The sequence below is a fragment of the Piliocolobus tephrosceles genome, chromosome 9 (genome assembly GCF_002776525.5).
Source record: "Piliocolobus tephrosceles isolate RC106 chromosome 9, ASM277652v3, whole genome shotgun sequence".
Lineage (NCBI taxonomy): Eukaryota > Metazoa > Chordata > Mammalia > Primates > Cercopithecidae > Piliocolobus > Piliocolobus tephrosceles.
In genome coordinates, this window is record NC_045442.1 from 64218384 (window position 1) to 64239524 (window position 21141).

General features: G+C 39.2%; 1 protein-coding gene across 3 annotated transcripts in view; it reads right to left on the reverse strand.

The window, feature by feature from the left end:
• HERC4 (HECT and RLD domain containing E3 ubiquitin protein ligase 4) overlaps nucleotides 1-11606 on the reverse strand; it is a 143616-nt gene extending 132010 nt beyond the window's left edge. For 2 of the 3 annotated variants that reach the window (XM_023205109.2, XM_023205108.1), the window contains exons 1-3: nucleotides 11402-11606; nucleotides 9902-9932; nucleotides 9119-9422 (exon numbers count right to left, since the gene is read on the reverse strand). In XM_023205109.2, coding sequence (XP_023060877.1) covers nucleotides 9119-9344 — 226 coding nt within the window. In that variant the 5' untranslated portion in view covers nucleotides 9345-9422; nucleotides 9902-9932; nucleotides 11402-11606. Of the gene's footprint in view, nucleotides 1-3356; nucleotides 3490-9118; nucleotides 9423-9901; nucleotides 9933-11401 lie in introns of all 3 variants that reach the window. The other variant, XM_023205110.2, reaches the window with a different exon arrangement.
• Between the last annotated feature and the right edge of the window lie 9535 nt (nucleotides 11607-21141).

Genomic DNA, 21141 nt, shown 5'->3' on the forward strand with positions numbered 1-21141 from the left:
GACCAGCCTGGCCAACATGGCAAAACGCCGTCTCTACTAAAATTACAAAAAATTAGCAGGGCGTGTTGGCGGGCATCTGTAATCCCAGCTACTCAGGAGGTCAAGGCAAGAGAGTCACTTGAACCTGAGAGGCGGAGGCTGCAGTGAGCCAAGACTGCACCATTGCACTTCAGCCTGGGCAACAAGAGCGAAACTCTGTCTCAAATAATAATAAAGAAACAGAGTGGTAGCTCATGCCTGTAATCCCAGCATTTTGGGAGGGCGAAGTGGGCAGATCACTTGAGGCCGGGAGTTCTAGACCAGCCTGGTCAACATGGCAAAATCCCACCTCTACTAAAAATACAAAAATTAGCCGGGCATGGTGGCACACACCTGTAATCCTAGCTACTCTGGAGGCTGAGGCAGGAGAATTGCTTGAGCCCAGGAGACGGAGGTTGCCATGAGCTGAGATCATGCCACTGCACTCAAGCCTGGGCAACAGAGCAAAATCCTGTCTCCCCAAAATAAAAAATAATTGAAAGAAAGAAATAGGCGGGCACCGTGGCTCAGGCCTGTAATCCCAGCAATTTAGGATGTCGTGGCAGGTGGATCACCTGAGGTCAGGAGTTCAAGACAAGCCTGGCCATCATGGTGAAACCCAATCTCTACTAAAAATACAAAAAATTAGCCAAGTATGGTGACACATGCCTGCAATCTCAGCTACTCGGGAGGCTGAGGCAGGAGAATCATTTGAACCTGGGAGGCGGAGGTTGCAGTGAGCCAAGATGGCACCACTGCAGTCCAGTCTAGGCAACAGGCAACAGAGTGAGATTCTGTCTAAAAAAAAAAAAAGAGAGAAAAAAAGAAAAAGAAATAAAGACTGAATTGATATATATGTTCATTGCAGTATTAATGTAAAACAAAAATCTAGAAGTAAATTCTAAAAAATAGGCTGGGCACAGTGGCTCACGCCTGTAATCCCAGCACTTTGGGAGGCTGAGGCAGGTGGATCACGAGGTCAGGAGTTTGAGACCACCCTGGCCAATATGGTGAAACCCTGTCTCTACTAAAAATACAAAAAATTAGCCGGGAGTGGTGGCACACATCTGTAATCCCAGCTACACAGGAGGCTGAGACAGGAGAATCACTTGAACCCAGGAGGCAGAGGCTGCGTTGAGTGGAGATCGCACCAGGCACTCCAGCTTGGGAAACAGCAAGGCTCCGTCTCAAAAAAAAAAAAATCCAAAAAATAAAATACTTAAATATATTTTGGTACATCTAAATGATAAAATGTTAATTATATTCTTAAATATTCCCAATATTTCTAAAATTTTAAAACATGGGAAAATACTAAATTATTATCGGGGAAAAAGGTTGAGATACAAGAACACATTCCCAGTTTTTAATCAGAAACATATATGAATACAGAAAATATTCATAATATAGAATATTATAGAAAAGGTCTCAAGTGACAATACTATAGAAAAGGTCTCAAGTGACAATACTATTTACCTATGCATGATGGCATTATAGTTTTTACTTTCCTATGTGTTAGAAATTCTCTACCAAGAACATGTAATACTTTAATAATAGAAAACAATTGTGAAAAACTAAAAATGTGTTATTTCAGAATAGTATAACACCTAGCAAAGGAATAAAGTGAGGCAAATCTTAGATATGAATAAAAAAGTAATTAAGATATTTTCAAATAATTTGTGAAAAGCCCATTACTAAAGGATTCCAGAATGTCTTATGGCCAAGAAAGGCTAAACCAAAATTCTGCCATGCTAGAAATGAACACAAAAGAGTAAATCTAGGCAAATAAAACATTATGGTTTAAGGAATAAGCCACCGAAATGCATGAAATTTCCCTTAAAAAAAAAAAAAAACTCTAATAAGGCCTGGCGTGGTGGTTCATGCCTATAATCCCAGCACTTTGGGAGTCTGAGGTGGGATGATCACTTCGAGACCAGCCTGGGCAAAAGAGTGAAACCCTGTCTCTACAAAAAATACAAAAATATGCTGGGCATAGTGGCATGCACATGTGGTCCCAGCTACTCAGCAGGCTGAGGTAAGAGGATTCCTGAACCCAGGGAAGTTGAGGCTGCATTGAGCCACAATTTAACTACCGTACTCCAGTGACAGCAAGATCCAGTCTAAAAAAACAAAACTCCAATAAAATGTATAATTACACACAGCATAGGTTTTTCTTGCATATAAGGTAATCATCATAATTTATCATGATTTAAAATGACTGCCTTTTAAATTCCATCAATATGAAAAAAAAAAAATCCAGGGGAACAGGAAGTTCAACCATGAGCTCATTAATATAGTTTCCTTATTAGTGTTACCCATTTTTCTACTAACATTATCCAAACCCAAATAAACTTTTATATGAACATTTGAGTATGCCGCCTCTATTCGATTCTTTCATATGTATCCCAAGTACTTGATATACTTTATAGCCTAGGAATACAGAAGTAACTTTTATTTCTTCAAAGCAGTTTTAAAAATGCAAGCCTTTGTGAGAAATGAGCTTGAAAAACAGTGCTACATTTGTATGATCTATTGGGAACATGGAACCCTAAGAGTCCTTACTAAGGAGATAATGGAAACTAGACTCCCCAGACTGCCATCTGCAACAAGAATCTGCTAACTACCCAAATTGTGAAACCAAAATCTACCGCACTGCTAAATCTTTTAAGGAAAGTATGTGGCTCACTTCTAATCATGTAAAAACATTAACATACCCAAGAGAAAATCACTGGTTCCAAGTCCTTTAAAGAAGCTTCCCTTTGTTAGACTGCTCAGATTAGGCATCTACTGCTATTTTTGTCTTCTGTGTAGGTTTTAAGAGTTTTATAAAGCATCCACCAAACCAATGCATCTTAGAGAGAGATGCATGTATTTACATAGTGGACTTTATACAACGTAACTAATCCAAGTTCCAAGGTTAGCCACCAAATCAATTCTGCAAGTCAGTTACTATGGACCTTGGATCGTAGTACAGCATACCAGTTAGACAAAGGGATGTATACAATATATAACAGAAAACAGAAAAGACTGGGTATTACCATAGTTAAGTTTCTGTTCATTTGTTTAAATATTCTTCATACCACACAGAGTTATAATGAAGTATCAAAGTGGCATCAGAATGTAAGCATCTTGGTAAAATAATGATTTAACAGGCCATCAAATAGAATGGTAGGGAAACAATCTGTGCACTAGTATTTGATCTGCCTCAAACAGAAGATATTACTATAAATAATTCTAAACATAAGCACAATTTAGTGAATAAGGTAGGAGAGTGGTAGACTCCAACTTTCAGATTCAACTTATAGCTGTTCACCAGTCACCTATTTTGACAAGTTACTTACCAACTTGTGCTGCCATTTCTCCGTAAATTTATCCCCTAAGATGAGGATAATCCTTGCAAATTGTGTCACAAGCATTTTGAAAGGAACCATGAGTTATTGTGTAATGCTCTTGAAATTCCTCAGATGTAGGGTCCTACACAAAGTAAAGTATTATTATACATTTCTCTAACAGTAGTCATCTGTTTGCATTATGATTTTTTTTCCTACCCTTGACACTGATTCTTGGGCACTAACCTTTCTCAAAGTAAAGTGTTCAAAGCAAGCCTCCACTCCTGACCCAAGTAATTACTTTTTTCAAATCTATCATCCACATCTTTCTCTTCCTTAGAAGGTATTGTGAAAACTGGGAGTTATAAAACACAATGAGCTTCTTTGGTTTAAATGCTCTGGTTCAGTAAGAAATGTGTGGGATAATCTGGTATTTTTATTTTTAACCCACCCTTAAGTGAGTAAGTTTATTTCCCATAGTTATATTTTCCTATATTACTTTTTAAATTTCAACTATATTTTATAGATTTGTTTTATGAACAGAGAGAGGACAGGTCAGAAAAATGAAGAAGCAAGAAAGGCAAACCAAGTAATCACTACTATGTGACCAAAAAGCTTTTATTGGAATGACTCAACAGTAGAAATTACCATTCGAGGATATGGAAAACACAGAATCAATGCTCATGATCTTTAAAAAGAGTTCAACATAAACCACAATAAATTTTATCATACTATTAAAACTATTACCTATAAACTCTGCTAATCAAGTTAGTCTTCCATTCAGTGATACACTATACATATTTGAATTTTTGTTTGTGTTGGTACAATATTACATTTTGAAAATAGAACTCTCAATCTTCTCATTAGTTTTTAAAATGATTTTTGAGTTTGTGCACAAGGGGGATGATAATAAAATATATGCTGTCTTCATTATATAACCTTAGTTATAAGATAGTAATTTTTAAAAGATTTTTCTTGGCTGCCACAGTAGCTCATCCCTATAAATCCCAGCAATTTGGGGAAGCCAGGGCAGGAGGATAGCTTGAGGACTGGCGTTTGAGACCAGACTGGGCAACACAGGAAGACCTCTATCTCTAACAAACATAAAAAAAAAATTGGCCAGGCCTGGTGGCTCACGCCTGTAATCCCAGCACTTTGGGAGGCCGAGGTGGGCAGATCACCTGAGGTCAGGAGTTCAAGCCCACCCTGGCCAACATGGTGAAACCCTGCCTCTACTAAAAATACAAAAAAATTAGCCGGGTATGGCAGCACACATCTGTAGTCCCAGCTACTCAGGAGGCTGAGACAGGAGAATCACTTGAACCCAAGATGTGGAGGCTGTAGTGAGCAGAGATCACACCACTGAACTCCACCCTGGGTGACAGAGCAAGACTCTGTCTCAAAAAAAAAAAAAAAATTAAGCAGGCATGGTGGCACATAAATGTAGTCCCAACTACCGGGGAAGCTGAGGTAGGAGGATCACTTGAGCCCAGGAGTCCAAGGCTACAGTGAGCTATTATCACACCACTGCAATGGGCAACTGTTGGCTGAGCAACAGAACAAGATCCCATCTCAAAAAAAAATAAAAAATAAAAAAACCCTTGGAATTACAATAAAATACTGATGGAAACCACCTTTCCCAAAAGTGAACAAATATTCTTCTACTTTCTAAATACAGCAAAGGAAAAGATTTGTAAGATTAAGGATAAAAATCACAAGATTTAGGGTGGTCTCAAGATGTGCTAGCCAAGTGACCCTATTAGTCTCTTAATCTCTTTTAACCTCAGTGTCCTCATCTGTAAAATAGGGACCATGATACCTGCCTTAGCTACATACAACTGTTGTAAGAATTAAATGAAACACTCCATTTGAAAGAATGTTATAAAATACAAAAAACTATTTTTTAGATAACAGGGCTTGTTTTTAAACAGAACACCACTTTATTTACAAATTATGGTCACAAAACAGTTTAATACTGTTTCTAACATGAAACAAATGGAAATCAATGTGCAAAACATATAGTTAGGACCATGGTCACCAAATTATACCTATGATTAGATATACAGTAAGAAAAGGATCTTTTAAAGAAAAGTATACTTCCCATACTTAAAATCTTCAGAACTGAATTTGAAAGTCTAAAAAAACTAACAATTCATTTAAATGGACTGGTTTAGCACACTGAAGATTAAATAAATTTATTTGTTAGCTATAAATTAAAAAATTGAGACATTAGCTTAAAAGTATTTTAAAGTTCTTATGAAGAAAAAAACATGAAAGTGAAACAGACATTCACTTCTCTGGAAATAATTCAGAAAAAGCTAGTAGTGATGGAAAAGGACATACACATACAAGACAACAGAGATGAACATAAACATAATGTGCACCTTTAGTATAATAAAGGAATTCAGTTAAATCTTTCTATGTGGTTCCTAAAAAGTCTAGAACAGAAACACTGCTTTTCAATAGGCCACAGGTTAAATCTATTTACTACATTGTCAGGCCAAGTCCTCCAGTAGGTTATTATGAATCTCAAGAATAATTTATCCTTAATAAGGCTACCTCTTTCTCTTTTACTCCTTATTAGTTACGGAATATGTATATTTATAAAGCCAATCTACGTAAAGAAACAATTCTTAGTTCCGTCCATTCTGTCTGCTTTCTGACACAAGTTTAAAGCTCTTGGGAAGTCGGCTGAGCATGGTGGCTCATGCCTGTAATCCTAGCACTCTGGGAGGCCAAGGTGGGCAGATCACGAGGTCAGGATATCTAGACCATCCTGGCTAACATGGTGAAACCCCGTCCCTACTAAAAATACAAAAAATTACCCGGGCATGGTGGCACGTGCCTATAGTCCCAGCAACTCGGGAGGCTGAGGCAGGACAATCGCTTGAACCTGGGAAGCAGAGGTTGCAGTGAGCAGAGATCATGCCACTACATTCCAGCCTGGGCAACAGAGTGAGACTCTGTCTCAAAACAAAACAAAACAAACAAACAAAAAACCTCTTGTGAAGTGACCTATGTTTATTACATGGTCCCAGAAATACAACCAACTTGCTCAATTACCAGAAGACTTTAAAATAAATAAGATCCAACAACTTTTTATCTTTTAATCCAGTCCTCAAATTTACAAATTTAAAAAGGGTTTGGGGAAATGACACATTTAAATCATTAACGAATTATTCCAAATATAAATAACTTTAGTTAAAAAATTCTTAAAATTTAGTGAAAAACATTATTTAAAAAACATCTTAGACCAGAAGCGGTGGCTCATGCTTGTAATTCAGCACTTTGGGAGGCCAAGGCAGGCGGATCACCTGAGGTCAGGAGTTCAAGACCAGCCTGGCCAACATGGTAAAACCCCATCTCTACTAAAAATAGGAAAAGTAGCCAAGCATGGTAGTGGGCGCCTGTAATCCCAGCTACTCAGGAGGCTGAAGCAGGAGAATTGCTTGAACCTGGGAGGCGGAGGTAGCGGTGAGCCGAGATGGCGCCATTGCACTCCAGCCTGGGCAACAAGAGCGAAACTCTGTCTCAAAAAAAAAAAAAAAAAAATCTTCAATCAAGGCTGAGATTAAAAGGTGAAGTTCCTACGACAGCAACTACTACTTTTTGAAGTTCCTTCTCTTCCCTCTGAAACCTAGGTTCACTTCAATGTATCACTGAACCAGAACTTCTGATAATAAAAAGCTTTTCTCAGGATCAGCACCACCCCCCTTCTACAAAACTAAGCTATTTCAGCTCCAGACTTATTTCCTAGCTGTTCATGTGATCACCAATAGAATTAAATGTAAGCCTTCATTTTCTCCCAGAAACCTTACTTTAATTCTATCCCATAATATTTCCCATCATTTAAATTTCTTAGGCTCAAAGTACATAGCATATCATGTCTAATTTCAAATTCTCTCTAGTTGTTCATGTACACCTTAACTCCCAACCCAGACTCTAAATTTCTCAAAGACAAAGTTAATGTCTGTCACTTTTCTCTTCCATAGACTGTGGTGTAATTGGGACAACAATGAGGCAATCCTAAAGAGGTATCCCAAATTAGGGAAACTTACCACCCCAACTTTACATTACCAAATAATGCTTCCAGGTTGAATCAAGATGATATAGATGTCACAATGCAATCATCACAATGTCAACATGACCACAAAGAAGCCTATTCTAGCTAGTTAAGTTTCTCAGAATTTCATCTATATAGTTTAGTTGGAAGCCGTTCCTGGCACTATAATCATTATACTATTAGTACACAGTGTCTACCTCTAACACTTAAACATTTTATTCCTATGTGCTGGCTTTTTACTTTCTACTTGCCCTACAGCCTTTCAGAAATTAGTAAAGTAATACAGAGAGATGTTCAGTTATTTCTATGGGACATGCTAAAGTACAAAGAACAGCAGCAGCCTCGGTACCATGAAAATCTCAACCTGAGGCAGCATTCCAAGTTAAGCAAAAATAGAAAAGGGCCCATTTGTCTCTGGAGCAGAGACAATCAACAAATGCATATCAGTAAATTACCATTCATTTCTATCAATATGACCACCTCAATGCCTGAGATTATGAAAATCTGGTAGGAATCCATAAAACGTTCTTAGACAGGTAGAGTACAAGAAAGTTGCCATTTATTGAGTTCTTCAAGAATTAAAAATCTATTTTACGAATGTCACTATCATTTATCCAATAAAAAATAAATTACAAATTAAGGTAGAAGAAAATACACTAAGACCTTAACCACAAAGAAAGGATGAAAACAATACAGTATTTGTAAGTCAGAAAAGTGAGATTTGGCATGGTCGTGAGATGATGTGAAGGATGAATCGTGCCTTAATTTAATGTCTGAATATCTCAGATTACATTAATCTCTCAAAAGTTGAGTAACAACAGAAACCACTTAAATAATAAACTGATAATATAACTGCTACAGAAAATACTGAAGTGCCATTATTGTTACAGTTAAAAGAAACTGTTTTAAGTCAGTATAGCTGCAGTCTCATCTGAATTTACCACCTGAAATCATTAACTTTTAGTTATCATAATTGAAAGCAAAACTCACATAACAATGATATTCCTAAATGTAGAAATATTTGATTTTTAAATACAATATCCAGGAAAACAGAACATGAAATGTGACCAAATTCCTCAAAATTCTCATTACCCTACAAATTATTTAATTTTGCTTGTACAACTATTACAAAATAGGACACTTCATAGTCACAAAATCTCGAATAGCTAGCAATGCTACAGAAGTAAAAGATTAGAGGAATAAAAGATATTTCTAACTAAACCAAATAAAATTACATATTTAAAATACTGACAGAGGGATAAAAAGAATAAAAACATATTTTAGGCAAGCAAGTCAAAGTAAAAAGCTTTTCGTCTTGTTTTCTTCCCCCACTCCCAAGGTAAGGTAAACACAAAGTAAATTATGCATTTAAAATCTATCCACGGTGGCTGAACAGAATGTATTAAAGAGGACCTGCACACTACACATTCTGTACCAAAGACCTATATACTGCAGGCTGATTTTCTTTATTGTTTTATATTGTCATACAAAATAAGGTTTTATAATACTAGTCGTAAAAAAAAAAAAAGAAACCACAACATAAAGTACTTAGAACCATACAAATATACAAATATAATGGAAATACATAACTTCTACTTTGCTTTTAAAGTTTGATAAACATATAATTACAACTAGAGATATTATATGATGATTCAAATTTAAAATGATATAATTATTAGAAATAGCAAATTTTAAAAACGTTTCAACTTACCTGGTTTCTTTCTGGATTTTTCATGACCTAGCTGTCCTAGATCATTACATCCACAAGTGTACACTGTTCCATCATCCAGAACAAATACAGTATGTCTGAGTCCACATCCTACATCTCGGACCTTTTTATTTATAAAGAAGTCACTTTTTCTGGGCTCTAGTACAATTTCTTCATCAATTCCACCCAAACCTAGCTGTCCAAAGGATGCATTGCCCCAGCACAACATGCTTGTAATTATTTTGGTCTTCCAGTTTCAATAAAAAATTCTCTTCTGAAACCCCGGAAAGTTGGAGGTACCCTATGTCTGAGGAAATAGAAAGAAGTTAATATGACTTCAAAGAAAAAAGGATGTATAATTGCTCTTTCAAGTGCTAGGCTACAATAATTGCTACATGGTAAACACTAAATTTACTTTATAACATGGTACATAAGTATCATTGTTTCAAAAACCAATCAGTTGTATTTTTTTAAATGTATCATACAGAAAGTTTTAGGGAAAATATGTCACTTTCTACAATCCTTTGCAAAATTTAAAACATATTAACTAGTTTTGACTTCTGGTTATCTTGTGATAGACTAAACTAATGGGAGTAAGTACCTTGATGAAATTAATCACAATTTTTTCTACTTTTTGTTTTAAATAATTTCAATGGGAGCAAGAAATAAGACATCTTTTCACTGCCCAAAAAGCAAATATACACAGTGAAAAATTTAGCCAACTGCAGAAACATAACCTTGCAATCTCCCTCAAATCCTAGTATAATTTAGCCTTCTAATACCTACCTCCACATCAACAGAAAATGGAAGTTCTTATCTGTAACAGAAATAAAACCAACAATGGAAATTTAAAGCAATTTTCCACAATTTAAACGACTCTCCCAATTATTCTTAATAGGCCAGAGAGAAAATGAGGATTCTCTTACCAAACCACAACCTCAAATCACCTCCAAAGATCCCATTTTTCAAATCAAAATACTAACATTCCAACCTCACTAATTTTAAAACTAAATCAATTTGCATAATTATAATACAGAAAAAAAACACATGCAGTTTAAATATCAATTCTCTCCAAAATTCAACCTCTTTTATTACAATTGGTAACGGGGACTAAAAAACTCTCCCGTGAGCAATCTATATCTATCTATACCTCTGAGACAATTATTTAAAGATTGGCGGGGGTTAATTGCAAATAACTCCAGCACTGCTGATTTTTCAAGAATAGGAATGGGGGCTGGGGCACTGATAGTCTGATGGCGAAATCTGTAGAACTTTCCAGCACATTGCCTGAATATTTCTTCACTTGTAAAGACACAAATAACAGAGTCCATTTCATCTATACATACGTAGATTTTTAAACACATCGCGTTACTAAATATCATAATTACAGGAAGTCAGCCTTATTCTGTAGTAGTCATGCACATTCTTACAGAGCCTGCGAAGTCTCAACCTCAATTTTCCTACGTTCCTGTTAGCAAGTGCCCAAGGTGTCCCATTCCACGACCCATCATCCATTAACAGAAGTTTGATTTCATTCTTTTGGGGCATCAGAACTCTATAATTCCCAAGACTTCTGCATTGTCTTCCCACATTTAAAAAACAAAATAAGAGTAATACAGGAAAATACCCCGACTTCAGCGCGCGAGGTCTAACCACCCTTTTCTTTAAAGCACAGAGGCGTCCTCTCGTCAGCAACAGGTAGGGAAATGAGAAGCAGTTTAGTCCCGTCTTTCCCTGAACGTACACCCAGATCAGCTCATGGGGACCGGGAAAGAGAAATCATCTGCACACACCCAACCTCGCGGCCGAGCAGACAACTACCGCAACCGGCCGCTCGCAACAGCCTCAGAGGCCGGCGGCCGAGGCTTGGCAGCCAGCGGCCTCAACCTGAGAGAAGCCCATCCCCTGGGAGGTGCGACATTCCAGCCCCGGGGCCAGGGAGGCACAACCCTGCTCTCGCCCCACGCCCCTCACCCCTAGGAAGCGCTGAGAAAGCGCCCCGTGCCGAGCCGGCCTGCATCCGCCCAGCCCGGCCTGCCCCTCCCTAACGCCGTCACACGCCCCCGAACCCACTGGGGCCACAACTCGCCCACCCCTTCAGGGCAGGGGAAGCCCAAGGTGACGGGGGGCGGCCCTTCCCCAGAGACCAAGGCAGCGCGGTCGCTGAAGCAGGTATCCGGCTCCTGGGACCCTCCTCCGTCAGCCAGTGGCGGTGATCACCAGGGCACCTCCGGCGTCTATGCCGCTGCTCCGCTGCTCCCCTCCCCGGCCCCTGTGAAACTTTACCAGGTTCCTTAGAGAAAAGCGGACGCCACTGCTGTCCAGTCCAGAGACAGCCGTCAGCGACCCGGATGGAGCGGGCGGGGAAGAACAGGAGGCAAGCGGGGCGGAGAGCACTAGGGGTGGGGAGAGTTGGGGAAGAGACTGGGTAGGAGAAGGCAGAGGGGGAGGTGGCCACGCGAGGGAGGCGGGGGAGGGGCTGGCCGGAAGTGAACCGCAGAGCACGCGCGCGAGCACGCCCACTTCCCGGCCCCCGCGCCTGCGCCAGAATACTCCCGGGGGGGCGCCTGGCCACAGGCGCCTGCGCAGTGTGTAGCTTTGCGTTGCTTTAAGAGGGAAAAGTCAAATACAGAAAATTGGAGTTTGCGAAGACAAACGAAGAAGGTGTAAACTGTTTTTGAGAATGCTTCGGCGTGCACAGAGCCTTTTAATGAAGAAAATCACTTTGTTTTTTGGTTTGGTTGTCTTCGTCCTCATGGATGCTAGCTGGTCTTTTTATTATTTTACTCTTTCTTTTCCCAAGGAGATTTTAAAGTAGCAGATGAAACATCACGATTATGAATATAAAGACTGGTGAAGAGTTATTTTATCCCATGGCGTCAACTGGAGCCAGTCTGAGCATGTGAGATGTATTGATAGCAATGGCTGAAGCTACTGGAACTAATAACACCACCAGTTCAGGTTCCTGTTACAGTGTTGGCTCCCATCACTTTCCACACTCCCCCTGAAAGATAGGCTTGAATTGCAGGGCCTCATTCTATCAGAGAAAATTACACATTTGGCTGCAGTCCCTGATTCATAAAAACGAAGTCTGGATCTCCTAGGCTAGCCTTAACTTCTTAAAAAGCAGGAGAACTTGAAACAAAGCACTTTTGAAATTCTAAGTCTGGCATTGCTAGAATGAATATTCAGTACCTAGAAGAAGTTCCACAAATAGGCCATCTTTCTTTTTCTTTTCTTATTTTTATTTATTTATTTATTTTATTTATTTATTTTTTTGAGACAGAGTCTTGCTCTGTGCCCCAGGCTGGAGTGCAATGGCGCGGCGCAATCTTGGTTCACTGGAACTTTCGCCTCAGCCTCCCGAGTAGCTGGGACAACGGACATGCGCCTCCACGCGCGGCTAATTTTTATATTTTTAGTAGAGACAAGGTTTCACCATATTGGTCAGGCTGGTCTCAAACTCCTTACCTCAAGCGATCCGCCTGCCTCGGCCTCCCAAAGTGCTGGGATTACAGGCGTGAGCCACCGCGCCTGGCCTGTTTCTTTATCTCTTGTTGAAAAACATGTTTTAGATAAGAATTGTCTGTTCTAGAATATGTTCAAGTGTGTGTATTCGTGTCCTAGGTTTGCCATAATAAATTAAAACAGATTGAGAGGCTTAAAACAACAGAAATTATTGTCTCACAGTTCTGAAGGCCAGAATTTCAAAATCAAGGTGAAAACAAGGTTAGTTCTCTCTTGGGGTCTCTGAGAGATAATCTTTTCCAGCCTTCTCCGCTAGCTTCTGATGGTTGCCAACAATCCTTGGCAATCCTTGTAGAAGCATCCCTCTTCACCTTGTTTTCGCTGTGTGTCTGTGTCCAAATTTCCCTTTTATAAGGACACCAGATATCGGATTAGAGCCTACTCTGATCCATTGTGACCTCATCTTAACGTTATTACATCTGCAAAGAACTCATTTCCAATTAAAGGTGACATTTGGCCGGGCGCAGTGGTTCACGCCTGTAATCCCAGCACTATAGGAGGCCAAGGTGGGTGGATCACCTGAGGTCGGGAGTTCGAGACCAGCCTGACTAACATGCAGAAACCCTGTCTCTACTGAAAAAATACAAAATTAGCCGGGCGTGGTGGCGCATTCCTGTAATCCCAGCTCCTCGGGAGGCTGAGGCAGGAAAATCGCTTGAACCTGGGAGACAGAGGTTTTGCAGTGAGCCTAGAGCGCGCCATTGCACTTCAGCCTGGGCAACAAGAGCAGAACTCCATCTCAAAAAAAAAGTTCGCATTCACAGGTACTGGAGGTTAGGACTTCAGTTTATCTTTTGAGGGATCAAATTTAACCCACAAGCCGGGCGCGGTGGCTCAAGCCTGTAATCCCAGCACTTTGGGAGGCTGAGACGGGCAGATCACGAGGTCAGGAGATCGAGACCATCCTGGCTAACACGGTGAAACCCCGTCTGTACTAAAAATACAAAAAAATTAGCCGGGCTTGGTGGCCGGCGCCTGTAGTCCCAGCTACTCGGGAGGCTGAGGCAGGAGAATGGCGTGAACCTGGGAGGCGGAGCTTGCAGTGAGCCGAGATCGCGCCACTGCACTCCAGCCTGGGCGACAGAGCAAAACTCCGTCTCAAAAAAAAAGAAAAGAAATGAATGTAGAATGACAAGATGCTTAAGCAAGGAAAGCATAATTTCAACGTTAGAAATAGTAGGAATGTTCACAGAAAATACTCATATTTTGAGAGTTTCATTGCTCTTGTTGGCCTTCTTTTTTTTTGAGATGGGGTCTTGCTCATCTCCACTCACCGCAATCTACACCTCCCGGGCTCAAGGGATCCTCTCACCTCAGCCTCCTGAGTAGCTGGGACTACAGACGCATGCCACCACGCTCGGCTCATTTTTGTATTTTTTGTAGAGACAGGGTCTTGCCATGTTGCCCAGGCTAATCTACAACTCCTGGGCTCTAGTAATCTGCCCACCTTGGCCTCCCAGAGTGCTGGAACTACAGGTGTGAGCCACTGCTCCAGGCCTCTTGTAGAATTTTTGTTTGTGGTCTTCTACCCTTTAGGGCTTGTTGCCTCAGAATATATCATTAAAAGGGAAGTTATGGAATTCAGGATCTTTAAGATATACACTTGATGCTACAATATATAAAAATCAAAATGTGGGTGACTTAATATAATAAAAGTGTATTTTTTAACCTTTTTAGCAGTCCAAATAAGTGTTCCTAATGAGTGAAAACTGATTTCCAGGGACCTGAGAAGAGGTGAGCTTCTTAAAATCCTTGTCTGGGAAATGCCACATATCACTACTGTACACAAAACAGAACTCCGCCCCTAGAAACAAGGTTGCTGGGAAATATAGCCCCTGAGTTCCCAAGTACTACTTCATGCTGTGGAAGGGAGAGCATGAATTGGTGGACAGCTGTCTCTTCCACCTGGATGTATATCTATCTGGAACATTTTTAAAGATTGATCTTGCTTGTGGAAAGTGGAATGGACATTTCTGCATGTTCCTTTTAACCTTATAAATCTGTGAAACTATGGTGCAAGGTTTTAGAAAGTAGCATGTGATTATCTTTAAGATGAAACAAGTATAGGATCCTAGGGTTTTAGAATAATGTAAATTTGTTGTATAAATGCAGCATCAGATAATGGTGAGTATGATCTCTGGTGCTGGTGTATCTGAATTCAGAGCCTAAACCTATAAGCTTACCTCAGACCTCTGTCCTTCTATCCCACAGAGGCATTTGCTAATGGTCCATTTTACAGAATATTACATCTCAGCCATAATTTTTATAATTATGTTCATAATCCATATCTCACTGGGTTGTTGTGAAGCCAGTAAAATGACACATACAGTGCCTTGTATGTGGCAAGAGATTTGTAAATGTTAGCTTTTACTATTACTAGTATTATTTCTCCTGAATTACTAGTAAGGGAATGCCATCCATATGACCAGAAAGAAAATAATTTTAATTTATAACAAGAGTAAATTATTTTTTACCTATTTTTATTTTAAAAAAATAATGCTCAGACTGTTGAGAGACATTTAAAAGTAGTATTCATTCTTCTTCCACTCTTTCTCTTTCTCCCTTCTTTCCAGCCATACTGCTCCTGCTGGATCTCACCTCGTTTTCTTCATTCAGGTTTCTACTCATGTCACCTCTCCAGACTTCCCTGATCAGCCTATCCAAAAAACCATTCCCTTTCTCCCTATCATATTATCCTGCTTGCTTTTCCTTCATATCCATTATAACAAACTGACATTTAATTATATAATTTATAAATATGTATTATACTTATCATATAAAAATATATATAACTAAGAAAATGGACAAGCAATTATATACAATCTGTTTATATATTACTTAAATAGATATTTAACTTCACCTCGTCCATTAGAATGAAAACTCATAAAGGCAATGATTTTGTCCGTTTTGCTCCGTGCTCTATCCCCCAGGATCTTGAACAGTTCCTGGCCCACGGCAAGTGCTAAAAATATACTTCTGAGGCTGGGTGCAGTGGGTCAGACCTATAATCCCAGCCCTTTGGGAGGCCGAGGTGGGCAGATTGCTTTGAGCTCAGGAGTTCGTGACCAGCCCGGCAACAATGATGAGACCGCGTCTCCGTGAAAAAGACAGAAATTAGCTGGATGGGGTGGTGTGAACCTGTGGTCACAGCTACTCAGGAGGCTGAGGTGGGAGGATTGCTTGAGTCAAGGAGACAGAGGTTGCAGTGAGTGGAGATTGTGCCACTGCACTCCAGTCTGGGCAACAGAGTAAGAGACCCTGTCTCAAAAAAAAAAAAAAAAAAACCTCTTGAATTAATTAATTAATAGTGCTGGCAGCATTGTAAATTATCACAACCTTTTAATAAATAAATATGGCAATATATTTCAAGAGCCAGTAAATTTCATTTAATAATAGTTCATAATAATGGCAACATTTATTGTGAGACATTGCCCTAAACCATTTACCTGTATGATATTACTTCTGGATTCTGTCCTAAGGAAATACAAGATGCATTCAACAAATGTTTATTGAGCACCTGCTATGTTACACCTCCCAATTCTAGCAGGATAGATAAAAACATGAGGGTGGGTGAATGAAAGTATGAACAAGATTTTTATTGTAGTGTTATTTCCCATAGCAAAAATTAAAAGCAGCCAGCCAGGCGCGGTGGCCCATGCGTGTATTCCTAGCACTTTGAGAGGCCCAGGCAGGCAGGTCACCTGAGGTCAGGAGTTCGAGACCAGCCTGGCCAACATGGTGAAACCCCATCTCTACTAAAAATGCAAATATTAGCTGGGCTTGGTGGTGCGCACCTATAATCCCAACTACTCTGGAGGCTGAGGCAGGAAAATCACTTGAACCCAGGAGGCAGAGGATACAGTGAACCAAATTCGCACCATTGCACTCCAGCCTGGGTGACAAGAACAAAACTCCATCTCAAAAAACAAAAAATATAAAATAAAAAAAAATTAAAAGCAGTCTAAGTTCCATATTAAAACACAAAAATAAAAAATAAAAAAATAAAAGCAACCTAAGTTCCAATGTGGAAAAATAGGTATTGATATGTGGCTGGTAAAATTACAATTTGACAAACCGTGTTGCTGCAAAATTTACATGATACAATCATAAGGTTCTTCTAAAAGTAGAGTACAAAACTGTATGTTTCCTGCTTGTAGCCATGTTTTTAAAAGATGGAAAAGAAACAACCAAAATACTACAAATTGTGTTAGAGTGTTGAAATTTGAAGCAATTGTTTTCTCTATTTTCCAGATTTCTATAAATATTTAATTTATGGCTTAAAAAGTTGTGGATAAGAGAAATCTTACTTGCTTCAAAAACAGAAGAGGTTGAAAGTGTAAATATGCATAATTATATCCTTAATCTAAAAGTAAATACAGAACTTCAAAGGAATCAAATTTTCCTTTTATTTGCAACATATGTATTCACATTTATGTATAGTTTAAGTCAAGGTTGTAATTCTATGAAATGTTTTAAATATTGAGTGTCAAGAGGATCTTATGAGTTATATACTGAATTATTTGACTCCTTTAAGTGAATTAGAAGTTTCTGTTTTGCTAAGCATTACTTTTAGAGGTGTCAGACATTTTAGAACTGTATACGTGGGAATGCCAATTTGAGTTCATTTGTGCCACTAAAAGATTACCCCTCAGTTTTTTTTTTGATCCTTATATTTAATTTCGTAGGGCTGCTGTAACAAAGTACCACAAACTCGGTGACTTAAAACAACAGTTTATTCTCTCATGGTTTTGGAGGTGAGAATTCTAAAATCAAGGTGTTAGGAGTGCTACATTCCCTCCAAAGGCTTTAGGAAGAATCCTTCCTTGGCTTTTCTAGCTTTTGGTGGCTCCGGTCATTCCTTGGTTTGTAGCAGTATAATTCCAATCTCAACCTCCATCTTCACATGGCCTCCTTCCCTGCCTCTGTGATCTCTCCTTTCTTTCCTCTTTCCTTTCCCTTTTAAGAATACCAGTCATTGAATTTAGGGCCCACCTAATCTAAATCTATAACTTATATATATCTCTAGAGCCATAATTTGATGACATCTGCAAAGATATTACAGTCATGCATCCCTTAATGATGGGATATTTTCTAAAAAATGCATTGTTAGGCAATTTTGTCATTGTGTAAACAACATAGAGTGGACTTACACAAACCTAGACGGTGTAGCTTACTAAACACCTAGGTTATATGGTATGGCCTATTGCTCCTTGGCTACAAACCTGTACAGCATATTACTGTACTGAGTGCCACAGGCAACTGTAACATAATTGTATCATACACTAAGTGTTTGTGTATCTAAACATAGAAAAGGTACAGTAAAAATACCCTATCATAATCTTATGGGACCACAGTATCCTATATGTGGTCTGTTGTTGACTGACATATCATTATGCAGTGCATGACTGTATTTTTGAAATAAAGCCACATTCTGAAGTTTCAGATGGACATGAATTTTGGGGGAGCTCTATTCAACCTACTATAATTAGTTATCAATGAGTCATAACTGTTCTATTATCTTAATTTTCTATAAACTTAATGTGACTTGCACCTACCTCTCAGTTACCCTAAAGAAAAACTGGTGATTTATGTGGTAACATCTATTTTGAAAACATTATTTCAGAAGAGATAAAGACCAACATAATCTATGTACCTTCTGCATACAGATAATCTCATTAGCCTGGGATGCACATTTGCTAAGTGCATGTTCATTTTCCTCTCCTTGACACCACAGTTCTTCCTGCCCTAAAGTCTATTTTCCCATTCACCTTTTCATTATTCTTGAACATCTTATAGTTCTTTCTTGCTTTCTTCTATTTGCATATTAGAGGCTGTGGACATAGCCCAAATAAACTTCTGGTTTCATGGATTTTAGACAGGACCACTTGACTCAGCAAACGTTTGTGGAGTACTTACATGGGACAAGGAACTCTGTTAGGTCTGGGCAACGCAAAGGGAGATAAAATAATATCTTGTCTTCAAGGAACTTTCTAGTCAATGAGACACAAAAAACAAAAATTATAATATAGTTAAGTAAGCTTTAATAAGGATGTGTGGCAAGTGTAGTCCTTTTATTGTTAACTTTGAAGATACATGATGGTATTGTCTAAAAATGTTTTTCACTAACTGTAACCAAATCACAGATTCCACTTTGAGTGGGCAACTGGAAAAGCCTCCTCTAGTCATTTTTACTCACTCTTGCTTTCCAAGGTTTGGAAAGCAAACCTTCATTCTGTCAAGCACAACCATGCCTTCTTTAGTTCCTCAGTGAGTACCTCCGTGTAGAGAGTTCCCTTCTTTCCATCCTTTTTCTTAAGGGTTCCATGGTCATCCCTTCTCCTGGGCCTTTGGCTTAGCATTATGGCTTTAGCCTGAAACATACATAAGGCATCAAATCTTTTACCAGATTCATTAAACAAGTATTTACTGAGCACCTCACTCCCAATTCTATTAGAAAGATAGACAAAAACAAGTGGGTGGGCAGGTAAAAGTACTTCAAATTGTAATAAATATAAACAAGGGGTAGACATGGAGAATAACAGACTGAATCCTTCAAATAGAATGGGTAATGAAGGCCTCAATAGAGGAGTTTTGCAATTAAAACTGAAAAAAAAGGAAGAGAAGGATCAAGTCCTAAAACATTCTAGGTGGAGGGAGCAAAATGAAGCCCTTGATGCAGGAAAGAACTGGACATTTTCCAGGAGCTGAACAAAAATTAGCGTAGAAAAAAAACAGGGATACTAGATAAGTTCAGAGATAGGCAGAAGATGGATCTGACGGTCAGAGGCTAGATCAAGTAGGGCACATTAAGAAGTTTGCTTTTATTCCAAGTACTGCTCAAGAGTTGTAAGCCAGAGAGGGGGTAGTGACCAAAATATTTCTTCTACTACTGAACTGGACAGGATTGCTGGATTGGAGGAGAGAGAAGATGGAGAAAATCAGATTACTGAGGAAGCTTTTGCAATAATCCACATGGGAGATAATAATGGCAGGGACTGTGGTAGTGATGGAAATGAAGAGGTAGATTCATAAGAAACTTCAGGGATAGGATTAACAGGATTGTGACACGGGGTATGTGGGGATCAGAACACATGAGAAATGTTGGGCCACTGGTAGTTTTCTGACTTGAGCAACTGGATGAACAGAAATGACATTTACAAGATTGAGGATGACTGTTGAGGGAAGTAAAGGGGGACAGGTTTTGACTAGGAAGAAGCAAGTGTCCTGTTTTGACCTTAGGTTTGAGAAATTAAGAGTGAATTTCTATATTAGTTTGCTGGGGCTGCCATAATGAAATCCGCAGATTGAATGGCTTGAACACCAGAAAGTTATTTTCTTACAGTTCTGGAGTCCAACATCAAGATATCAGCAGGTTTGGTTTCTTCTGTGGCCTCTCTCCTTGGCTTGTAGATGGCCACTTCCTCACTGTGTGTTCATGTTTTCCTCAGTTGGTCTGTGTGGTCCCTGTGTCCTAGCCATCTCTTCTTATAAAGGCATATTGGATTAGGTCCCACCCATATGACCTCATTTTACCTTATTACCTCGTTAAAGAACCTAACTCCAAATACAGTCACATTCTGAGGTACTGGGGTTAGGACTTTAACTTATGAATTCAGGGGTGGCAGATTGAGGGGTGTAACACAATTCAGTCCATAGCCATTTCTTTTTTCCTTCTGAATTACATTATAAAAAAGTCCTTTTGTGGCTGGGCGCGGTGGCTCACACCTGTAATCCCAGCACTTTGGGAGGCCAAAGCAGGCGAATCATCTGAGGTCAGGAGTTTAAGACCAGCCTGGCCAACACGGTGAAACCTCGTCTCTACTAAAAATAGAAAAATTAGCTGGGCATGGTGATGGGTGCCTGTAATCACAGCTACTTGGGAGGCTGAGGCAGCAGAATTGCTTGAAGCTGGGAGGCAGAGGTTGCAGTGAGCTGAGATTGTGCCACTGCACTCCAGCCTGGGTGACAGAGATTCTGTCTCAAAAAAACAAAAAAGTCATTTTTCTATTATCTTAGGTAGGTATGAGCCTGTTCCAGAAAAGAGTAAGATGGGAGAAATAACTCACTCCTGCCACATAAATGAGACAGCAGAGAGGAAAATTTGGCCCTTCTTTCTAATGGATGCAAGCAAAATAATTTTATTAAGAATATTGTATGTCACAGAATATGCCACTTAATCTACACATGAAGAATAATAATTCCAGGTTTTTTACTATAGGACTCCTCTACTTTCACCTTCACAATTATCCCAACCTCTGTTCCGGCTCCAAATTTACATTCTGGCTTCAATTCCTTTCTCAGTATCCCAGTGTGAAATAGTTGCACTGTTTGCATCATAACACCAGAAATATTTTTAAATGTTCTCCTTTTATAACTCTGTATGATTTCTTTATGTTTGTTTTCCATCGCCTAATTATAGGAATTCAAAATTCAAATGGCATTCAAACAGGCATAAATGTGAAAAATCACATGTAATGTAGCCCTTCACCAGTATGTGG